General features: G+C 42.3%; 1 protein-coding gene across 5 annotated transcripts; it reads right to left on the bottom strand.

The window, feature by feature from the left end:
* Nucleotides 1-4,393: 4,393 nt before the first annotated feature.
* Nucleotides 4,394-15,872, bottom strand: kif3b (kinesin family member 3B). 5 transcript variants are annotated; one of them, XM_031286330.2, is made up of 9 exons: nt 15,734-15,872; nt 13,324-14,830; nt 12,952-13,053; nt 11,656-11,778; nt 11,131-11,249; nt 9,626-9,742; nt 8,130-8,235; nt 7,465-7,670; nt 4,394-7,253 (listed from the first exon to the last, which is right to left on the bottom strand). In XM_031286330.2, the coding sequence occupies exons 2-9, from the start codon at nt 14,725-14,727 to the stop codon at nt 7,148-7,150; spliced, it is 2,283 nt and encodes a 760-aa protein (XP_031142190.1). In that variant the 5' UTR covers nt 14,728-14,830; nt 15,734-15,872; the 3' UTR covers nt 4,394-7,147. The 5 variants fall into 5 exon arrangements, with proteins under 5 accessions (XP_031142190.1, XP_035863842.1, XP_031142191.1 ...); XM_036007949.1 differs by having other exon boundaries at nt 15,716-15,832; XM_031286331.2 differs by having other exon boundaries at nt 15,673-15,831.
* Between the last annotated feature and the right edge of the window lie 193 nt (nt 15,873-16,065).

Genomic DNA, 16,065 nt, shown 5'->3' with positions numbered 1-16,065 from the left:
TTTTCTCTACATCCCATCATATTCTAACAAAAAGAGAATGACCATAAAAGTTCGCATACTTACTATTATTCCAATTTACATAAATAAACCAGCATGATAAAACACATAACTAATGTTTTAGATGAGTGACAGTGTGCAGGTTTTTCTTTAACTGTACTGTCATTGGTTGTTGTTGTTTTTTTGTTTTTTTTTGGGGGGGGGGGTTCTTTTGAATTTTACGAGACTTGAAGTGGTGTGTACATATGCAATTGTATGTTTTGTGAATCATAAACATGAAGATACTTTGAAAAGTAAAAGGAGTATCTTTTATCACATCTTCTGTTGTAGTTTCTAGTTAGATGGAGCATTATTCCTTTGTACTTTTTGCTTTTGTACCAAACTTTCTGCTCCCCTCTGTGCCAAACTTCCGTTGCATGGACTAAATGCTCAAGAGGAAACGGCAGATCAACTGCAAGTCATTCATCCGAAGAAATTATTTGTTATTCTTTTATTTTCGAAAACTGCTCCTCTCCCATGAAATGAGACTTGTGGTTATTTCTGTTTTATTTATCATGAATTCTTGATTTCTCCCAAAAGTTTGCATTTGCTACATACATTTTGGATGTGATCACAATAATTCGAGGAATTTGAATACGTGCAGCTTATATTTATAATATATCCTACACTGAATGGGAGTTTTGTGTCCAAAAAGCAGGTCCTTATCAGGCCAGGTGAATATGCGTTTCATTTTTTCTTCCCATGAGTGTTTTACCTAGCCCTATTGTGCTGTGATTGGCTAGTTCATTGCCTCAAAGCGTCCTTGTGATTGGATGCTATGTGAAATTATGAGTGACAACTTGCTTTGTTTGGCTCATTTTAGCTAAGTTAGACTAATACATACATGAAGTTAGCTAATTCGCGTCCATGTTTTCATGCTACACTGGTTAAATGAAATGAGCCGAACAAAGTTGTCACTCATCTGGCGATAGCAATGTGCTTTCCTACGCTGTGACAAGCCTGTCTTAATAAAACATTAAAGTTGTTACATTTTACTCATTTAGATGCTAGTTAGCTAGCTTGCTGATTCCACCATGCATTAATGACAATGCATTAGCCTGCTGTTCGCCTCATTTGTCCATTAATATTAACAGTCTATGTAACTAACTGACTAACTGTCACTAAACCCCCCCCCCTCCCCCTCCCCCAACCATCTTGTCGGTGATTGGCTGGAGTAGTTTGTTGTATTTTGGTGCACAGCCTGTGCCTCTAATGTTTGTTTGGCGTTCACGACCCCTGTGTTGTCTCCCGAGACCGGGCTTTTTCACAGTGTATTCAGGGGGCAGGCAGCTAGCGGATCAAGGAGAGATGCCTACAATTTGAGACAAAAATGAAATTGCACTGAAACCATGCAGGAACTCATAGTGCACCTTTAAAGCATGGTGGAATTAGCAAGCTAACTAACTAGCTAGCCGCGGCTCGCGGAAGCTTGAGTGATGCGTTTTCCGTTAACGCTGAGAAAGGACAACGGCAGCATTCAGCTTTGGAGACGAAGAGGACATAAAAATTACAAGATAATTACCTCTTCTGAAGAGTCCATCATGTTTTTTAATCCTCCGTGTCCTCCTTGATTTGATGGAATAAACGCTACTTAGCCACTGCTTGGTGGGGGTGGTGCATGATCACTGAAGGCTTGCCTCATCTGCATGCGCCGACAGTGTTGTTGCCATTACTTAGAATTCCTCATGGGGGAGACAGAAGCTACGCACTATAGCTTTAATGCTACATCCACCAACTTTGTGAAAGCATAGGAAAGCATAGATCATGGATGTATTATATTAACAGATATATAATATTATATACATACATATTATATATATATATATATATATATATAACACACACACACACACACACAATAGGAAATCTGATGATCAGTCGCCAGATTATCAGTCAGTAACAGGACCCGTCAAAGCAACAAGTACCAGCCAATCACAGCACAGTAGGGCGGGACTAGGTGGAACACACTAGGGGGGAAAAAATAAAGCGGCTCACATCCAAAATAAAACATCCGTCCCTTCTGAGTGTAATGTCATGCTTCACTGCCATTCTACAATTTCTACTGCTGCTGGATCTGCCTTTGAGTACTGTATGTTGGCTACACCATTCCTTTATTCAACATGAGTACCATTCATTTTGGTTGTTGTGCATTTGTGATTCTCTGCTGAATGTATATGATCATGATGGATTTTGATTCTTTTGCACTTAATGAGTTTGGGTGAGAATGAATAGCTTGATTTTAAAAACGGAGCTGTATTATTGACTGCTGTTAATAAAGTCCATTATAAAGAGTCCAGTTGCAAATGAAATCATTGGATAAGCTAAGACAGCGGCTGCTGTTCACAGTAGTGCCTCAAGAGAAAAAGGTCAACCAATCTGATCTCATTGCAGGCTTTATCTTTGTAATTATTTTATTCTATTGGCAAATTATCTGTCATGAGTTTTTGTTGTACAATGGTTGGGGGGTCAGTTCACTTTCAAATTCCATACTTGTCTTTAATATTTAAACACCTGTATGGTGAGGCAAAAACACATCCGATAGTTGCTCACTTAAAAGTAGTCTGGACCAAAGTGGCCCGGCTGTTTGAACTGGAGCCATATCTAAATGCCTCATCAAGTATCTGGTGGAATCCAAAATTATGTATTGGTACACCTCCCATTTTATGGAGGGATTGGCTATAAAAAGGGAATTGTCACACTAGGGGATTTGTATCTCTGTGGCATACTGAAATCCTTCGAGGATGTGGTACAGCAATTTGAAATCCCTAGGTCTCATTTTTTTTTTTAAATATTTGCAACTTCGCCATGTGTTACTGGGGATTTTTTGATCCAGTTCCTCAGCTCCGAAGGCACCAGAATGTTTAGATAAGGTGTTGAAGAACTTTGGGAAAGGTCATGAGGCTTCTGGGTATTATTCTATGCTTATGCATAACCTGGGGGATGGAGCCTGGTCAGCCCTCAAAAAGACATGGGAAAGGGATTTGAGTATTACACTAGATGATGAGAAGTGGGAAGACAGAATGGGTAGGAATATTAAAACTATGTCACGCGATTTCAGGGTCCGCCTCATTCAGTTTAAGATTATGCATAGCTTTTATTGGACCCCCTCCAAATTGTGTAGACTTGGATTAAGAGACACACCAAATTGTTGGAAATGTAAGACGGAGGATGGCAAATTGCTCCATGTCCTGTGGTCTTGTGACAAGGTCCAGGAGTTATGGACAGGGATACATGATAACCTATGTCGGATTGCAGGGACCCATGTTCCATTCAGCCCAAGACTATTTGTTCTGGGAGATGGGTCAATTTTAAGAGGGATGGATTAAGCACACAAGAAGTTGGATCCAAACCGGTTTAACGATAGCCAGACAGATCCTTCTGAGAATAGGGGGAACGAAGGAGTACCTTCAATCCAAGAATGGGCTTGTGAGATGGCGAAAGTGGCAGTGTTTGAGAAAATGTCATTCAGGCGAATGCGAACTGCAAGAGTGATTACAGTGGAAAATGGGGGAAGTACCTAAGACCTAGGATGCCATGTACTGGGGTTATATATGTATGCAGTTAGATGTAGGCATACAGTGTTAGCTGGTTTACAGTTTGTTTATTTTATGGCTGTTTTTTCATTTTGTCTTGATTTTTGTATACGGAGGGGTAGATGGCGAGTGGAGGGTTCAGATGGGGAGGTGATGTGTCAATGTCGTGAGGTGTGCGTTTTATGTTTTGTGTTAAAAAAAAAAAAAAAAAGTTAATCATAAAAACATATATTTAAACACGGATGACAGATAAGCATGAGAAGGTTATGCTATCCAGCCAATACGTGAATCACTGATTGATGCTCAGGCTTTATCCCAGCAATTTACATCAGTTGAGCCAGACTAATAAAATATATTATTCTCTATAAAAATGTCATCATACACAGGCCACGTGTCATGGGCCAGTTTTCTAACTAACATCCTAGAAGAATACGACCTGAAAAGATCTGGCTCTGAAATCTGCAGTGCACCCTGGGGCTATCATACTTCAACAAAGTGCTAAAGATGGCTCAGTCTTAGTAAGGTAATTAAGTTCACTTATTTCTCAAGAAAATGTCAGAAGTCAAGATCAAAGACTGTATAAAACACGCTCTACCGAACTGAGAGATTAGTTGAGGATTGCTGGATTTAATTGAGTTCTCAAAATAGCGAGTGTAACACACTTTAACGCCACACTGATGTGTGTTGTCACCATAACTAACAATCGCCATTTTCTCTTTAACAAGTCAAATGACCACGGCAAACATCAATGTCCATTCTATTTCTATTGGTGAATCATTACACATCATACTTAAATACCCCCAAAGAGACATGACACACTACCATTTGTTATCATTGAATTGTCTTTATTCATTAAAAGAAACTAAACAAGTTGAAAACATGGCCAGCCACAGACAGAAGTGCATCTGCATCGTTATTTGGCTTTAAAAAACCACCATCACATAAACGTTGGTCACAAAAGTCTTAGATATGGAGTTTGGATCCAGTGATGTGCTATGGGCTACAGATGCAGAAGGTATTCACATTTTCACCAAATTCCTATGAATGAATACTCACACCACCAAAGGTATTACTGAAGCCTGCTAAAATCATGCATCAGGTATACAGCATTGCAATGTTAGTTACAACAATTAGGCCTTATTCTAAAGATTGTTTAAGTTAAATGTACAGTGAACATGTACTCAACTGTGACGTGAATCTCCGCTTTCTATAAGCAGTCTCCACACTTCCCCAAATCAACAATGTGCAACAGCTGACCCACGGTTTTATCTTCCGTATGGAAAACATATCGACTAAAGCATTTTAAAGTGTAAGCGCAAACAACTAAAGCCTGTTCCTTGATGAATACAAACGAAGACACACAGTACATGTATAACGCAAAAAAATAAAATGTCAACATTAAATTACAAAGATCAAAAAATAAAACAATAATCTATTTTAAAGAAAAAAACTGAATAGAAAATTATATCTACATCTGTGTATAAAAATGAAAGATTAAGTTAGATTTTTTTCAATATGGAAACCCATTTTTGTATTTTTTTTTGTAAATATCTGCAAAAGTGACTGAGGATTGCCTATCAACAGGTCTATATTCATTATTACATATATAAGGTATGCAGACATGGGTCAAACAGCAAGAGAGATTCTTTAGTTTGAAGTACTTTCAATTGTTAGCAACTGAAACAGGCTTGATGGTTGATGCTAGACACTGATCCTAGACACAACTGCATGCATACCTGACAGGACTTAAATTTGCCATTTGACCCAGGCCTGTTGAAATGTCACAGTGGGTTGTAAGACCCTACACAGTAGCAGCGAGCGGACAGCACACCCCTCACAGTATATCGAGTATGGGGAACAGAGAGCAGCAGAGAGGCCGGCTGAACCAGGGAGGCTAAAACTGCATATTGTTCATCTGTAGGCATACGAAGAGAATGATTTGCGTATTCAGATATAGACGTCTGTGGTGTTTCGACTGAGTTTTGTAGCACCACTACTGTCAAGAGCTCAGCACTCCCCTGGGGGTTTTAGTGTTCTGTTAGACCAACCAGTTCTACACAATGGTAAATGAGGTATAAAAAACAGAGGGGGAATACATCACCCTCTGCGTGCCTTGACTTCCTGTGGCCCTTACCCAGAAACCTGGTGTTGTTGAATGCTGTGTCCAAATGCTCTGCCTCTCCACATAACGAGTGCACCCCATTCCGACAGAAATATCTGGACCGTAGTGACAATTCCCTGATGCTGGAACGAACGAGCAGATGAAGTGATGAAAAAACACAAGCCGAGAAGAATGTGTGCGCACACTTCAAATAACGGGAGCAGAGATTAAGGACACAGGTTAAGGCACCTTGGAACCCTGATGAATCAAGAGGCACATCCCGGGACAGTAACTTTGAAGTGACCCAGGTAATGCTTGGCATTGGTCTTGCTAGGATGTCTGGTGGCCAACTGCAATGTCCTGCAACCTAGAATGTGTCCATAGTGGGTGTGTAAATGTGTTGAGCTCTCTCCCATCGTTCCCCACCTCTACCTCGTGTGCCCCAGGAAGAACAGCATCTACCGATTACAGCAACTTATGACACGACACGTCTGTAGTGTGCTTCACTTTCTGGCCTGCGCATTTCAGTCTAAAGGAATAGTTCGAAATTAGCAAACACACTTATTTGTGATGAGCTTAGCATGAAGACTGGAAGCAGAGGGCTAGCAGTTGGCTATGTCCATCCACCTACCAATTAACACATTGTTGTGTTATTTATGTTCTCGTCTTACTAGCAAAAAAAATAGCAAATAAGCTTATTTCCCAAAATTTTGAAGTATTCCTTTGAGACACAAAACAAACGCCAGAAATAAAGCTCCATTCTAACATTATCAGAGCTCCAACAATGGAAATGAACTGCGCTGTTTGACATAAACTGAAATGTTTGACGTAAAGACACACATAGATATGTGGCCAGACATACAACACACTGACAAACACACACACACACACACACACACACACACACACACACACACACACACACACACACACACACACACACGCACGCACAGCCTGTTACTGACAGGCAGAGGTGACAGCAGAGCTGTCTAGTCCATGTGTCTTCACGTCAACCCCACCACCCCTCCCACCAATGTCCACACTTACAGTAAGAGAGGACTACACCCAACACAGATCTGGGAAGATAGGAAGAAGAAGTGCATTGGGGATACTGCAGTGCCAGTCCATCATTTCTTTCTATACATTAAGAACATTGTGACATATATACAGTATATAAGACATCGGTGGCATTAAGCCAAATGTAGGGAAAGGGAACAGTGTAGAGTGATATTAGGCTTCATGCGTGGCTGCTGTCCTAGTGTCGTACTGACTCAGGAGGAGGGGTTTCAAATCTCCAAAATCATAAAGCTTATGACAGCAGTTATAAGTGGTGTGGTTACAGTTAAAACCTACGAAGCAGCATTAGTCTTAATCCAATATTCTGTCATCTTGACATAAAACCTCTTCTCTTAAAGTTGAGTCCCAAAGTGGAAAGGTGCAAAAGAGAGGTTGGCGGCGATATTAGTTGTAGAAGCTGTCACTTGGGCACCAGGCCGCGGGATTGTGGGTAAAGCGGGGATCCTGGACTTGAGGGGATGAATGGAGAGGTCGGGGTGCTCGACTTCTTGCCTGTTCTTGGTCGACTGAGTGACAGAGAGCAAACACAGAGGGTTAACCCGTTTGTGGGAATAACAGAGAAAGGTTAGGAGCCTGCACATGTTGAGGTTTCATGTACATTTCTTTGCATCCCAACCAAATGTACACAAAGCAAGCACCAGCCTAACCACAGTATATGCCACTTGAAAATGGATTTTACTCGTGGCCTTGACAGCTGAAGGTGACAGTTTGCCTTACCCAGACTTTGGTTTCTTGAGGCTGCCGCTGGCGGGCGGGGTTGATCCCAAGCTGCTGTGAAAGCCTGAGGCATCTACCTGGATCTCATCCTCATCCCTAAGAGCGTCCTCGAGAGCCGCCGCCACCTTTGGGGCGATAACCGGCTCCTGATACTCTTTAGTGGTCCGAGCGGGCAGATCCATGTCCAGCATCATGATGTTTTCAGCCTGGGAGGAACAGAGCAAACTCGTCTGAGACAAACAAGTCAATTGAGGCACATTTTTATGTGTTGGCAATGAAGATGAACCTATATTGTCAAAAGGCTGAAGGAGAGCATAATACAAAATCCATATATTGCATTTAAGAATTGCATTCATATTGGCACATTTTAGGGAGATATTTAACATACCTACAGTACATTCTGGATTCCTGTGCATTGTAAAAATCCTTGATTAATATCCATTTACTGAATTGTTGTATTTGATTCACTTCTACCTACACGGTTAATGCTGCATTGCATTGTTTGGTTTCTCAACCCATCTGGTGTAATCATTGAAACAGGATGAGGAAATGCAAGACCACTGTGTCTGTGGTGTATTATGTGCACAGACTTTTCTCTGGAGGTTGTTTTTTTTTTGTGAATACAATCATCAATGCCAAAAAGGAGTGGAGGATGTGCAGCTTACTTTGTATCTCATTTCAGGCCTCATCATCATGGCCATGCGAGCATGCTGACTCAGAGGCCTCCTGTAGCCAACCGCTGACAAAGGCCTGGTCATCATCTGATGGTCACTGAAGCAGACACGCAGGGAATGAGACAGTGTATACAGGATTGTCTGGAAAACTAGGTATTGTATGTCATACAATGAAGCAATCAACTGTTCTGTCCTTATAGAGGAAAGGGTGAAGCATGGGCCAAGGAAGAACACTTTACATTTTGGAGCGGATCCGAATCACCGGGCAGATACACAAATTATTTTTCTTTACTTTAATTAACATTGCGAGATAGGGCATTTTGTACTGCATTCATGTGCTGTCGGAATAATCAGAAAAATGAGTTCCTGATCGTATTTCATGGCTCACTTGCTCCGTTTCCTTCGCTCTTGTCGGGGCCGGGCAAATACTGGAAACGGCTATCAACGTGTTTAAACGCTCTGAGCAATAAAGCCACGTTGTTTCCGCATTACGACTTATAGCTCATGAACACATCGAATAAAAGAAGAAATGTTAGTCCTCACTTCCTAAGCTGTTCTCCTTTATCAAGCTTTAATCAACGATTAATTCTTAGGATTTTATGTTAAGTCAAGTAATATGGTCAATATCTGCGTCAGTGATAAGCAAACATTAGATCGGGGCATCTCTACAAAAATGTGTGTGCAATGTGCATTGTCCCCCTACACACAACTTTGCCCTCCACCTTCCCTGCCCAATGGGGGCCTTTTTTAAACGGATGAAGCAAAGGACAAATGGTGCAGGTTTGACTCCTCTGTCAGCCCTCCTCTATTACGTGTGATTTATGGTTCTGCGTTAAATCTACGCTGTGGCTACGTACGTAGGTACGTGGCGATACCGACCCTACGCCGTAGCCTGACGTGCATTTTTCAAAAAAATTTAACTACACGTCGCGGCGACGCACGTCACTCGGCAATGGCTTGGTAGCGTTGCATTTCCCCCATACTCCTTTTCCATAAACAACATGAAATCAAGGAGAGGGTTAATTTTTCCTGCTACAGATTTCCCACCGTGGTCAGAAAGCACAGGGGAGACACTTTGTTTCTCTCACTGTGACTCTAGAGTGGGTACTCCCTCCGAAGCTAATCACCATCACTTGCTCTACCACACACTCCCTGCTATTCTCTTTAAGAGATCGACGCACACACCAACGCACAAGTGTAAACTTCAGGCCACTTACGTAGGCTACGGCGAAGGTTCTGCGTGGAGCCTCCGCAGAACCATAAATAACGCTTAAAACTTAACATCTTTGACAGTACTGCTACAAATCATACTACACTCCACCTGTAAACATTTGATTTAAACACATTCATATTTAATTGACAATACAAGCTGTTCATCTCTTTTTAAAAGCTTTTACGCAACACATAGGCTCAAGTTGGAGCACCTCTAACCAGATGAAGAATGTACAAAAAAGCATGTTGATTTTTGGGATTATTTTGTATCTTACTCCTCTATACGTGTGATGGGCTTCGTTTTCCAGTATTCGTCCTCATCATCAAAGTAAGCCCTGTGGACTATTTTGTTCTTCTCCTCTAAGGGAATGAAGTTCTCGATGATCAGATGCCTGAAAGACAAACAAGCAATTAGACAGAGGCAGTGACAGACAGACAGACAGACAGACAGACAGACAGACAGGCAGGCAGACAAACATAACAGTTAAGCCTTGTGACTTTGCCCTGCTGTGTGTTATTTATTACACATAAGCATGAAAACTGTTGTGGAGAAATAATGTACCTAATTCATTTCACATTTATTAATAATTACACATAAATATATTTAATAGGTATCTGGCTGAATAGAACTAAGGTCAGACTAGAAAGTAATGCTGTGTTCACACAAAGTCAAACTGCAAAGCGGCTTTTTCGCCGTGCAGTTTGACCGCGGGATCATATTAAGATCGTTAACGTGAACGTTTTTGTTTATTCGCGATACGTGCGCAAGACGGCAGTGTCGATACCAACAGCCCGTCCTGGAATTTCATTATTTTAGGGGCAAGGCAAAATGCCGATGGCAGCAAGGCCATCAAATAAAATAATGACTTTAAGCCCAAGGAAATAATGAATTTTAACTAAGCAGTCTTCTTGCTGTAGTTTTCCCAGCATTCTATAATATGCAAATGGAGTTTAAGGGCATTTCTACGTCCATTTATGGCTAACTGTGGGAGTGGAAATTAAGCTCATGCTTGTGCGCCCAGATCCACAATGATTTATAAAACAGAACTAGGTGTACGTGTGGCTTTATAAATCTGACAAAAAGAATGCATATGCATATTTCTTTCTTTGTGTGTAGCCCACACAGGTTTAGTCATTAATCTACAGAGATTCATGCATATGTATATGCTTATGCATCTGGCTCGTTTGGCCGGTGCTAGATTTGTGTCAAACTATTGTCATAAATAGCCTGTTTTTTTTGTTTGTTTTTTTTTTACAGCGGTTCATTCCAGATGCCGATCGGTAAAAAGTCTGAATTCAAGCTTCAAGACAATGTCTTCAAGACAAGAAAACTCATTTTAAAATGCTTGTTTACTGAATGGAGTTCGGATCCATCAGGGCTACGCTATGCAGGAGAATCTCAAAGCTGATAGGCCTTCGCGACACATCATCATCACGCGACCTGAAAAATGCGTTTGGTGTGAACACACCATTAAATCGCAACATTACAACTTGAAAACCATTTTCTCCTTCATCTGCTTTATTAAGCATTATGTTCGCATGGAAAATCTGTAAGTGAAGTGCACATAGATCATTTTCATTGCCAATCCCTTTGCAAAAAAAATAGGCAACAATCTTAATTATGTCAGTGTTTAAGTGTGACAGCATGAAATCAGATGCCGGTTGGACATTGTTACAGTATATGTTCCCTTCTCTGGCAGAGCAGATGGTGTTCATAATAGATATAATATTGATTAATGTCTTTCTGCCAGGCCAACAGTATGATATGCAGGCTCCATACTTGAGTTTGAGGTCCCTGGTGAGCTCGTTCTGGGTCTGTTCCAGCTCCTGGCGCTCGTTGATGTGCGCCTCCTGGATGTCATGGATTTCTGCCTTCACTGCCTGCAGCTTGGCAAACAGCTAGAGGACAGAGGAGGAGAGAGGAAACCAGGGTTACCATAATGGAAAATCAAGCCTTAGAATTTGACTTAGACACCTGCCTGACTGTCATGAGGAATAATGGACTATCCAAATTCACAAACAAAGACAATACTGTATTCTTCCTTGATTTGAAATAGGCATGGGCCGGTTACCAGTTTCAAGGTTACCGGGGTTTGAAAAAGTCACAGTTTGAAAACCACTAACATTTTCCACCATACCGTTTCTGCGGTATGAGCTGTTTTTTTTATGAGTCATCAAGGACAGAAAGTGCACTTTAGAAATCCCTCTCCCTGCCAGTGTGCCGTGTGTTAATAAAATACATTGTATTTGTATAGTGTATGTATAAAAAGTAATTAGATAGACCGCCCAAAGTTGCAGCTGCTACCTTTTTCAGCTTCTTGGTTTTGATGTCGACCTCCTGCTGCAGAGAACTGTAGGTCTCCTTCAGCTCCAGAGTCTCCTCGTCACGACTCTCCATCTGCTGCTGCATCTCTCGCTCTCGCCGTTTCTGGAAACACAGAAGCGCACATTCTGAAATTTAAAGTGCCCTTATTATGAAAAAAATCACTTACTGGGATGTTATTTTGTGTCTCTGGTGCTTCCACACACATACAAACTTGGAAAAAATAAACATCCATGCTGTTTTGAGTGAGATACGGGTTTCTGAATGTATCCTGCCTTCAGTCTCCGGGTGAGCTGGTCAAAATCGGCAGGGTCGTCTACGTCATCGGCCGAAACATTTGGTGTGTGCTACCCACTTTTGCTAATACCTCATCAGCTAGCTGTTTCTCCTACTTTGGTCAGTACAAGGCAGGATTAGCCGGGAGAATTCTTCTAAATGCAATATCATCCAACTTTGCGTGGAATACCTGCAGACGAGGGACATGTAAGTAGTTCTATACAATTTCTTTTGTAGATTAGGGTTAACTGTGTGTGTTGTAGCAGTGTTTTGCCATTGAGAACGAGGTGGCTAAGCGCTAACCACTAGCAGCGCTAGCTTCTAGCTAGTAGTCCTTATCTAGCTACTGTGCATGTGCGACTCCCAACAAAGATGGGATAGAAGTGTGATGCCTCACTCTGTAGCTAAAACAGAGAGCTAACATGAGCACTTTAAACTTTGGTTTTAAAGCTGTGATTCAAAGTAAGGTTGTCATGTGGTACACAGTCAAGATAGAAAACATGACGGTCACGGAAGGCTTGTAACATGTGGACGCGCCGACAGTGTTGTTGTCATTACTTAGAATAAATTGGATGAGAAATAAAAGGATTATTTTAGCTTGACAACAGCATGTTAGTCTAGAATGGTTTAACCCTGTTTGAAGAACAGGACCCAGGTGTACTGGTTACAAGCTTATTCCACTTGGAAAAATCCACAACTGGAGGAAACGGATGCGATATCTTGCAGGGTGGTGCACAGAGAACAACCTACTCAACGTCAGCAAAACCAAGGAGGCAAAGACACACACTTGTGGATCAATGGAGCTGAGATGGAGCAAGTGGGTAGTTTAAAGTTCATGAGAATCAGGGTAGGATCCAAACTGTGACTTGTGTGTACCATTGTATCCCCTATTTCAAAACTACTATCCTGTAACTATTGATCACATATTTGTTGACTGATTTGTGACCTTCAAACAATTACTCTAATTGAGAGTAAAGTTCATTTTTCAGATATTTGGTATACCTGTTCAGCGATTTCCTGCCTCTTCAGCTCCAGCATTTTCTGTTGCTCATTGGTGTGGTCCACAATGTTCTTCCCCCCTACTAGGAGCTTACTCTCCATCGCCTGGATTGAGAAAGAAAAAGAAAAGAAAAATGATTAAACCACTTCCAAGTCGCAATGTGGAGAAAAGCATTTGCAATTGACTAATACATTTCACCAATTGGGTTGCATGAAAATGAAAACAATGTGGTCTATTGACTTATGAGAAGATCTACTGACTTGTGAGTACATTTGTTGAATCCAATGAAACAACATCTGAACAACTGAAATCAAATCAAATCAGATATATACTGGATGTACAGGAACACACCAAGTGTGGCAAAATGTGCTTACTTTCACTTTGGCTGCAAGCATCTCTCCGGCGTCCTTCTCCCTCTTCAAATCTTCCATTTTCTTCTCTTTTTCTTTAAGCAGCCGAGCTTTCTCCTCAGCCACCAGACTATGATCCTCCATGATGGCCTTTCTCTCTCTCTCCAGCTTCTCCTGCTGCTCCCGCCAGTAATCCCCTTTGTCGTCCCCCTCTTCATCGTCGTCCTCCGTCTCTCCTTCCTCCAGATCCTCACCGTCGCTCCCTTCCCCGGCCCTCCTCCTCTGCCTCCTCCTTTTCTTCTTTCCCGAGCGCTTTTGCAGCTGTTCCTTCAGCCGCGCGATCTCCTCCTGAAACTCCCTGAGCAGGGCATCCTTGGGGTCCTCGTTGATACGTGGTTTGTTCTTGATGTTCTTCGCCCTGTTGGAATAGCGCAGCGTTGTCAAGGTCTCCTCCACGTTGTAGGATGCCGGGCCAATGTTGGCGACCATGACAGTGCGGGCGTTGCCCCCCAGAGAGTCCTGCAGCAGACGGGTGAGTTTTGAATCTCGGTAGGGGATGTGGCTGCTCCTGCCGTCCACCAGAGCTGATATGACGTTCCCCAGAGCCGAGAGCGACAGATTGATCTTTGTGGCTTCTTTGAGCCTCTCCCCCTGAGCGCCGGTCTTGGTCTGCCTTTCACTGCCGGCTAAATCCACCAGGTTCAGTTTGCCGACTCTGATATGGTTCTCCCCGTCGACACCCAACTCACTGCACTCAACAGTGATGACAAAGATGGCGTGAGAACGCGAGCTGTGTTCATTCATGTTAGTGGCGCCCACTGAACGATTCTGGTTTCCCACATTCATGACATGTTCGATCTCCCGCACACTCTTGGTGACGAACGACGAAAGGTCTTTAACGTACACACCCGTGTCAGGCCTCTCCCTGAGCTCCAGACGACGCGACTGGTCTTTGGAGAGCAAGTCTTTGATCTCCTCTTGGTAAATTTCTAGATATGATGCTCTCACCAGGTACTGTTGATTCTGGGACCGTGAAATGTGAGTGAAGACATGCTCAAAGGAGTTAGGGATCACCCCTCTCCTCTCTGGATCGTTTCTCACCCCCTCCATTGTGTACGTCTTCCCTGTACCGGTCTGCCCATAGGCAAAAATGGTCCCGTTGAACCCAAGTAGAACTGAATCCACCAGGGGCCTGAAGGTTTCATCGTACAAATCTATTTGTTTGGAGTTCGAGTCATAGACTGAATCATAAGTGAAGATTTTGGGGAGTTCGCTGGCTGAAGCCTCCCTGGGGTTCCTGACAATAATTTGGCCCAATTTGACATCAACAGATACCACCCTTTCAAACTTGGCTGCCCGCTCTTTTTCATTCATAGGGCGACAACGGACCACCACCTTGACCGACTCAGAGCTCTTGCTCTTGGACATGTTGCAGAGGGAACGCCAACCCACACGGATTGGCACTTGTAGGCTCTGTCTTCCAAGTGCAGCTTCAGGAACAGTTCACCAATACAAGTGACCACATCCGAAACTGTTGGAGAAGACACATTCAATGATTAGTACCAACCTGCAAATGCAATTGTCATGGTGACTCACAACCTTGACGGTTAATGCATCACACACATTTTACTTACAAACTGGGAGACTCATAAAGCTCGATGTAATACAAAGCTATTGACAGTCTTCGGCAAAGATATAACGTTATCTAGCTAACCTGATACTGACACCTGTACTGCAGTTCTACGTTCAGTGGACTTGAAATTTTCTTGTACGTGGAAAAACTAACGTAAGTTAGCTAGCTGCGTTAGCGAAATAAGATTTTTTGAGATGTCACAAAACACAGCACGCCCCGAACGGATTTGTCAACTATAGCTAATTGGTCCAAATGAATAACCTCTTCATAATATTACTTGCCAAAGATGAAGAGCATAATTTAACGTTACACAGTAACTTAGCTACTTTTCTGTTAGCTAGAAAATAACCCAAGTGCCACTACACCTAGTTAGCTAACGTTAACTTAGCTAGCTAACGTTACGTTAGGTAACCGGCAACTATAAAGTTCTAGGTTAACTACGATAGTCAACGTTGGAATTCCAGGTTATCAAGTGATAGCCGTTGTGAGCACTCTGCCAGCCACATCATATTGATAGACCGTGGTTTTATAGCTGCTTAGTTGATTAATCAGCTAACCAACGTTAGCTTACGTAAAATGCAGCCCATAACGAGAACTCAAGACCGGCCTAGCAACGACAAACACTGGTAACCTAAGCTACAAGTCTGATAACGTTAGCATTACCTGGCTAATGCTAGCAGCAACGGCAGATATCAATGCAACATATCGCCGTACAGAAATAACAAAAACACATAACATACATTCACCCCATGCAATACAAACACAGCTTTCCACCGGGCACACATGTTGTTAAAGATTTACCAGTTGGCCAACGTTAGCTACCTAGCTAATCCAGAACTCCCAGTCAGCCATTAGCCGTTGCTGATCCCCACAACGGTCCCTGTTACAAAGTTGCCAGATTCAAGCACTGTATCCCCCAAAAAGGGACGTGGCGAAAACATTCACCCATATAAATTGTGTAATTTTGAGCGAGAAAATGTAACGTTTTAACTGTTAAGTATATAGTCGCAAAAACATTAACTGTGAATAACTAAGTGGCAAGCCAAATACATGCATTATGATTTAAGAATACGAATGCAAGGTATCCTAGCATATCTGGCAACCAACTCTCAACAAGATTGTCCAACGTTGCT

This window comes from Sander lucioperca, chromosome 12 (assembly GCF_008315115.2).
Source record: "Sander lucioperca isolate FBNREF2018 chromosome 12, SLUC_FBN_1.2, whole genome shotgun sequence".
NCBI classification, from domain to species: domain Eukaryota; kingdom Metazoa; phylum Chordata; class Actinopteri; order Perciformes; family Percidae; genus Sander; species Sander lucioperca.
The sequence above is the reverse complement of the archived record's forward strand: the minus strand, read 5'-3'. Positions and strand labels throughout refer to the sequence as shown.

What these genes read in the sequence shown, in the direction of transcription:
- kif3b (XM_031286330.2), bottom strand. Translation starts at nt 14,727, where the DNA reads ATGTCCAAGAGCAAGAGCTCTGAGTCGGTCAAGGTGGTGGTCCGTTGT. An exon ending in ACCAGGGACCTCAAACTCAA is followed by an intron (nt 9,743 to 11,130) that starts GTATGGAGCCTG and finishes TTTGTCTTTCAG; the next exon opens with GCATCTGATCATCGAGAACT. An exon ending in CTCAAGAAACCAAAGTCTGG is followed by an intron (nt 7,254 to 7,464) that starts GTAAGGCAAACT and finishes TCTGTCACTCAG; the next exon opens with TCGACCAAGAACAGGCAAGA.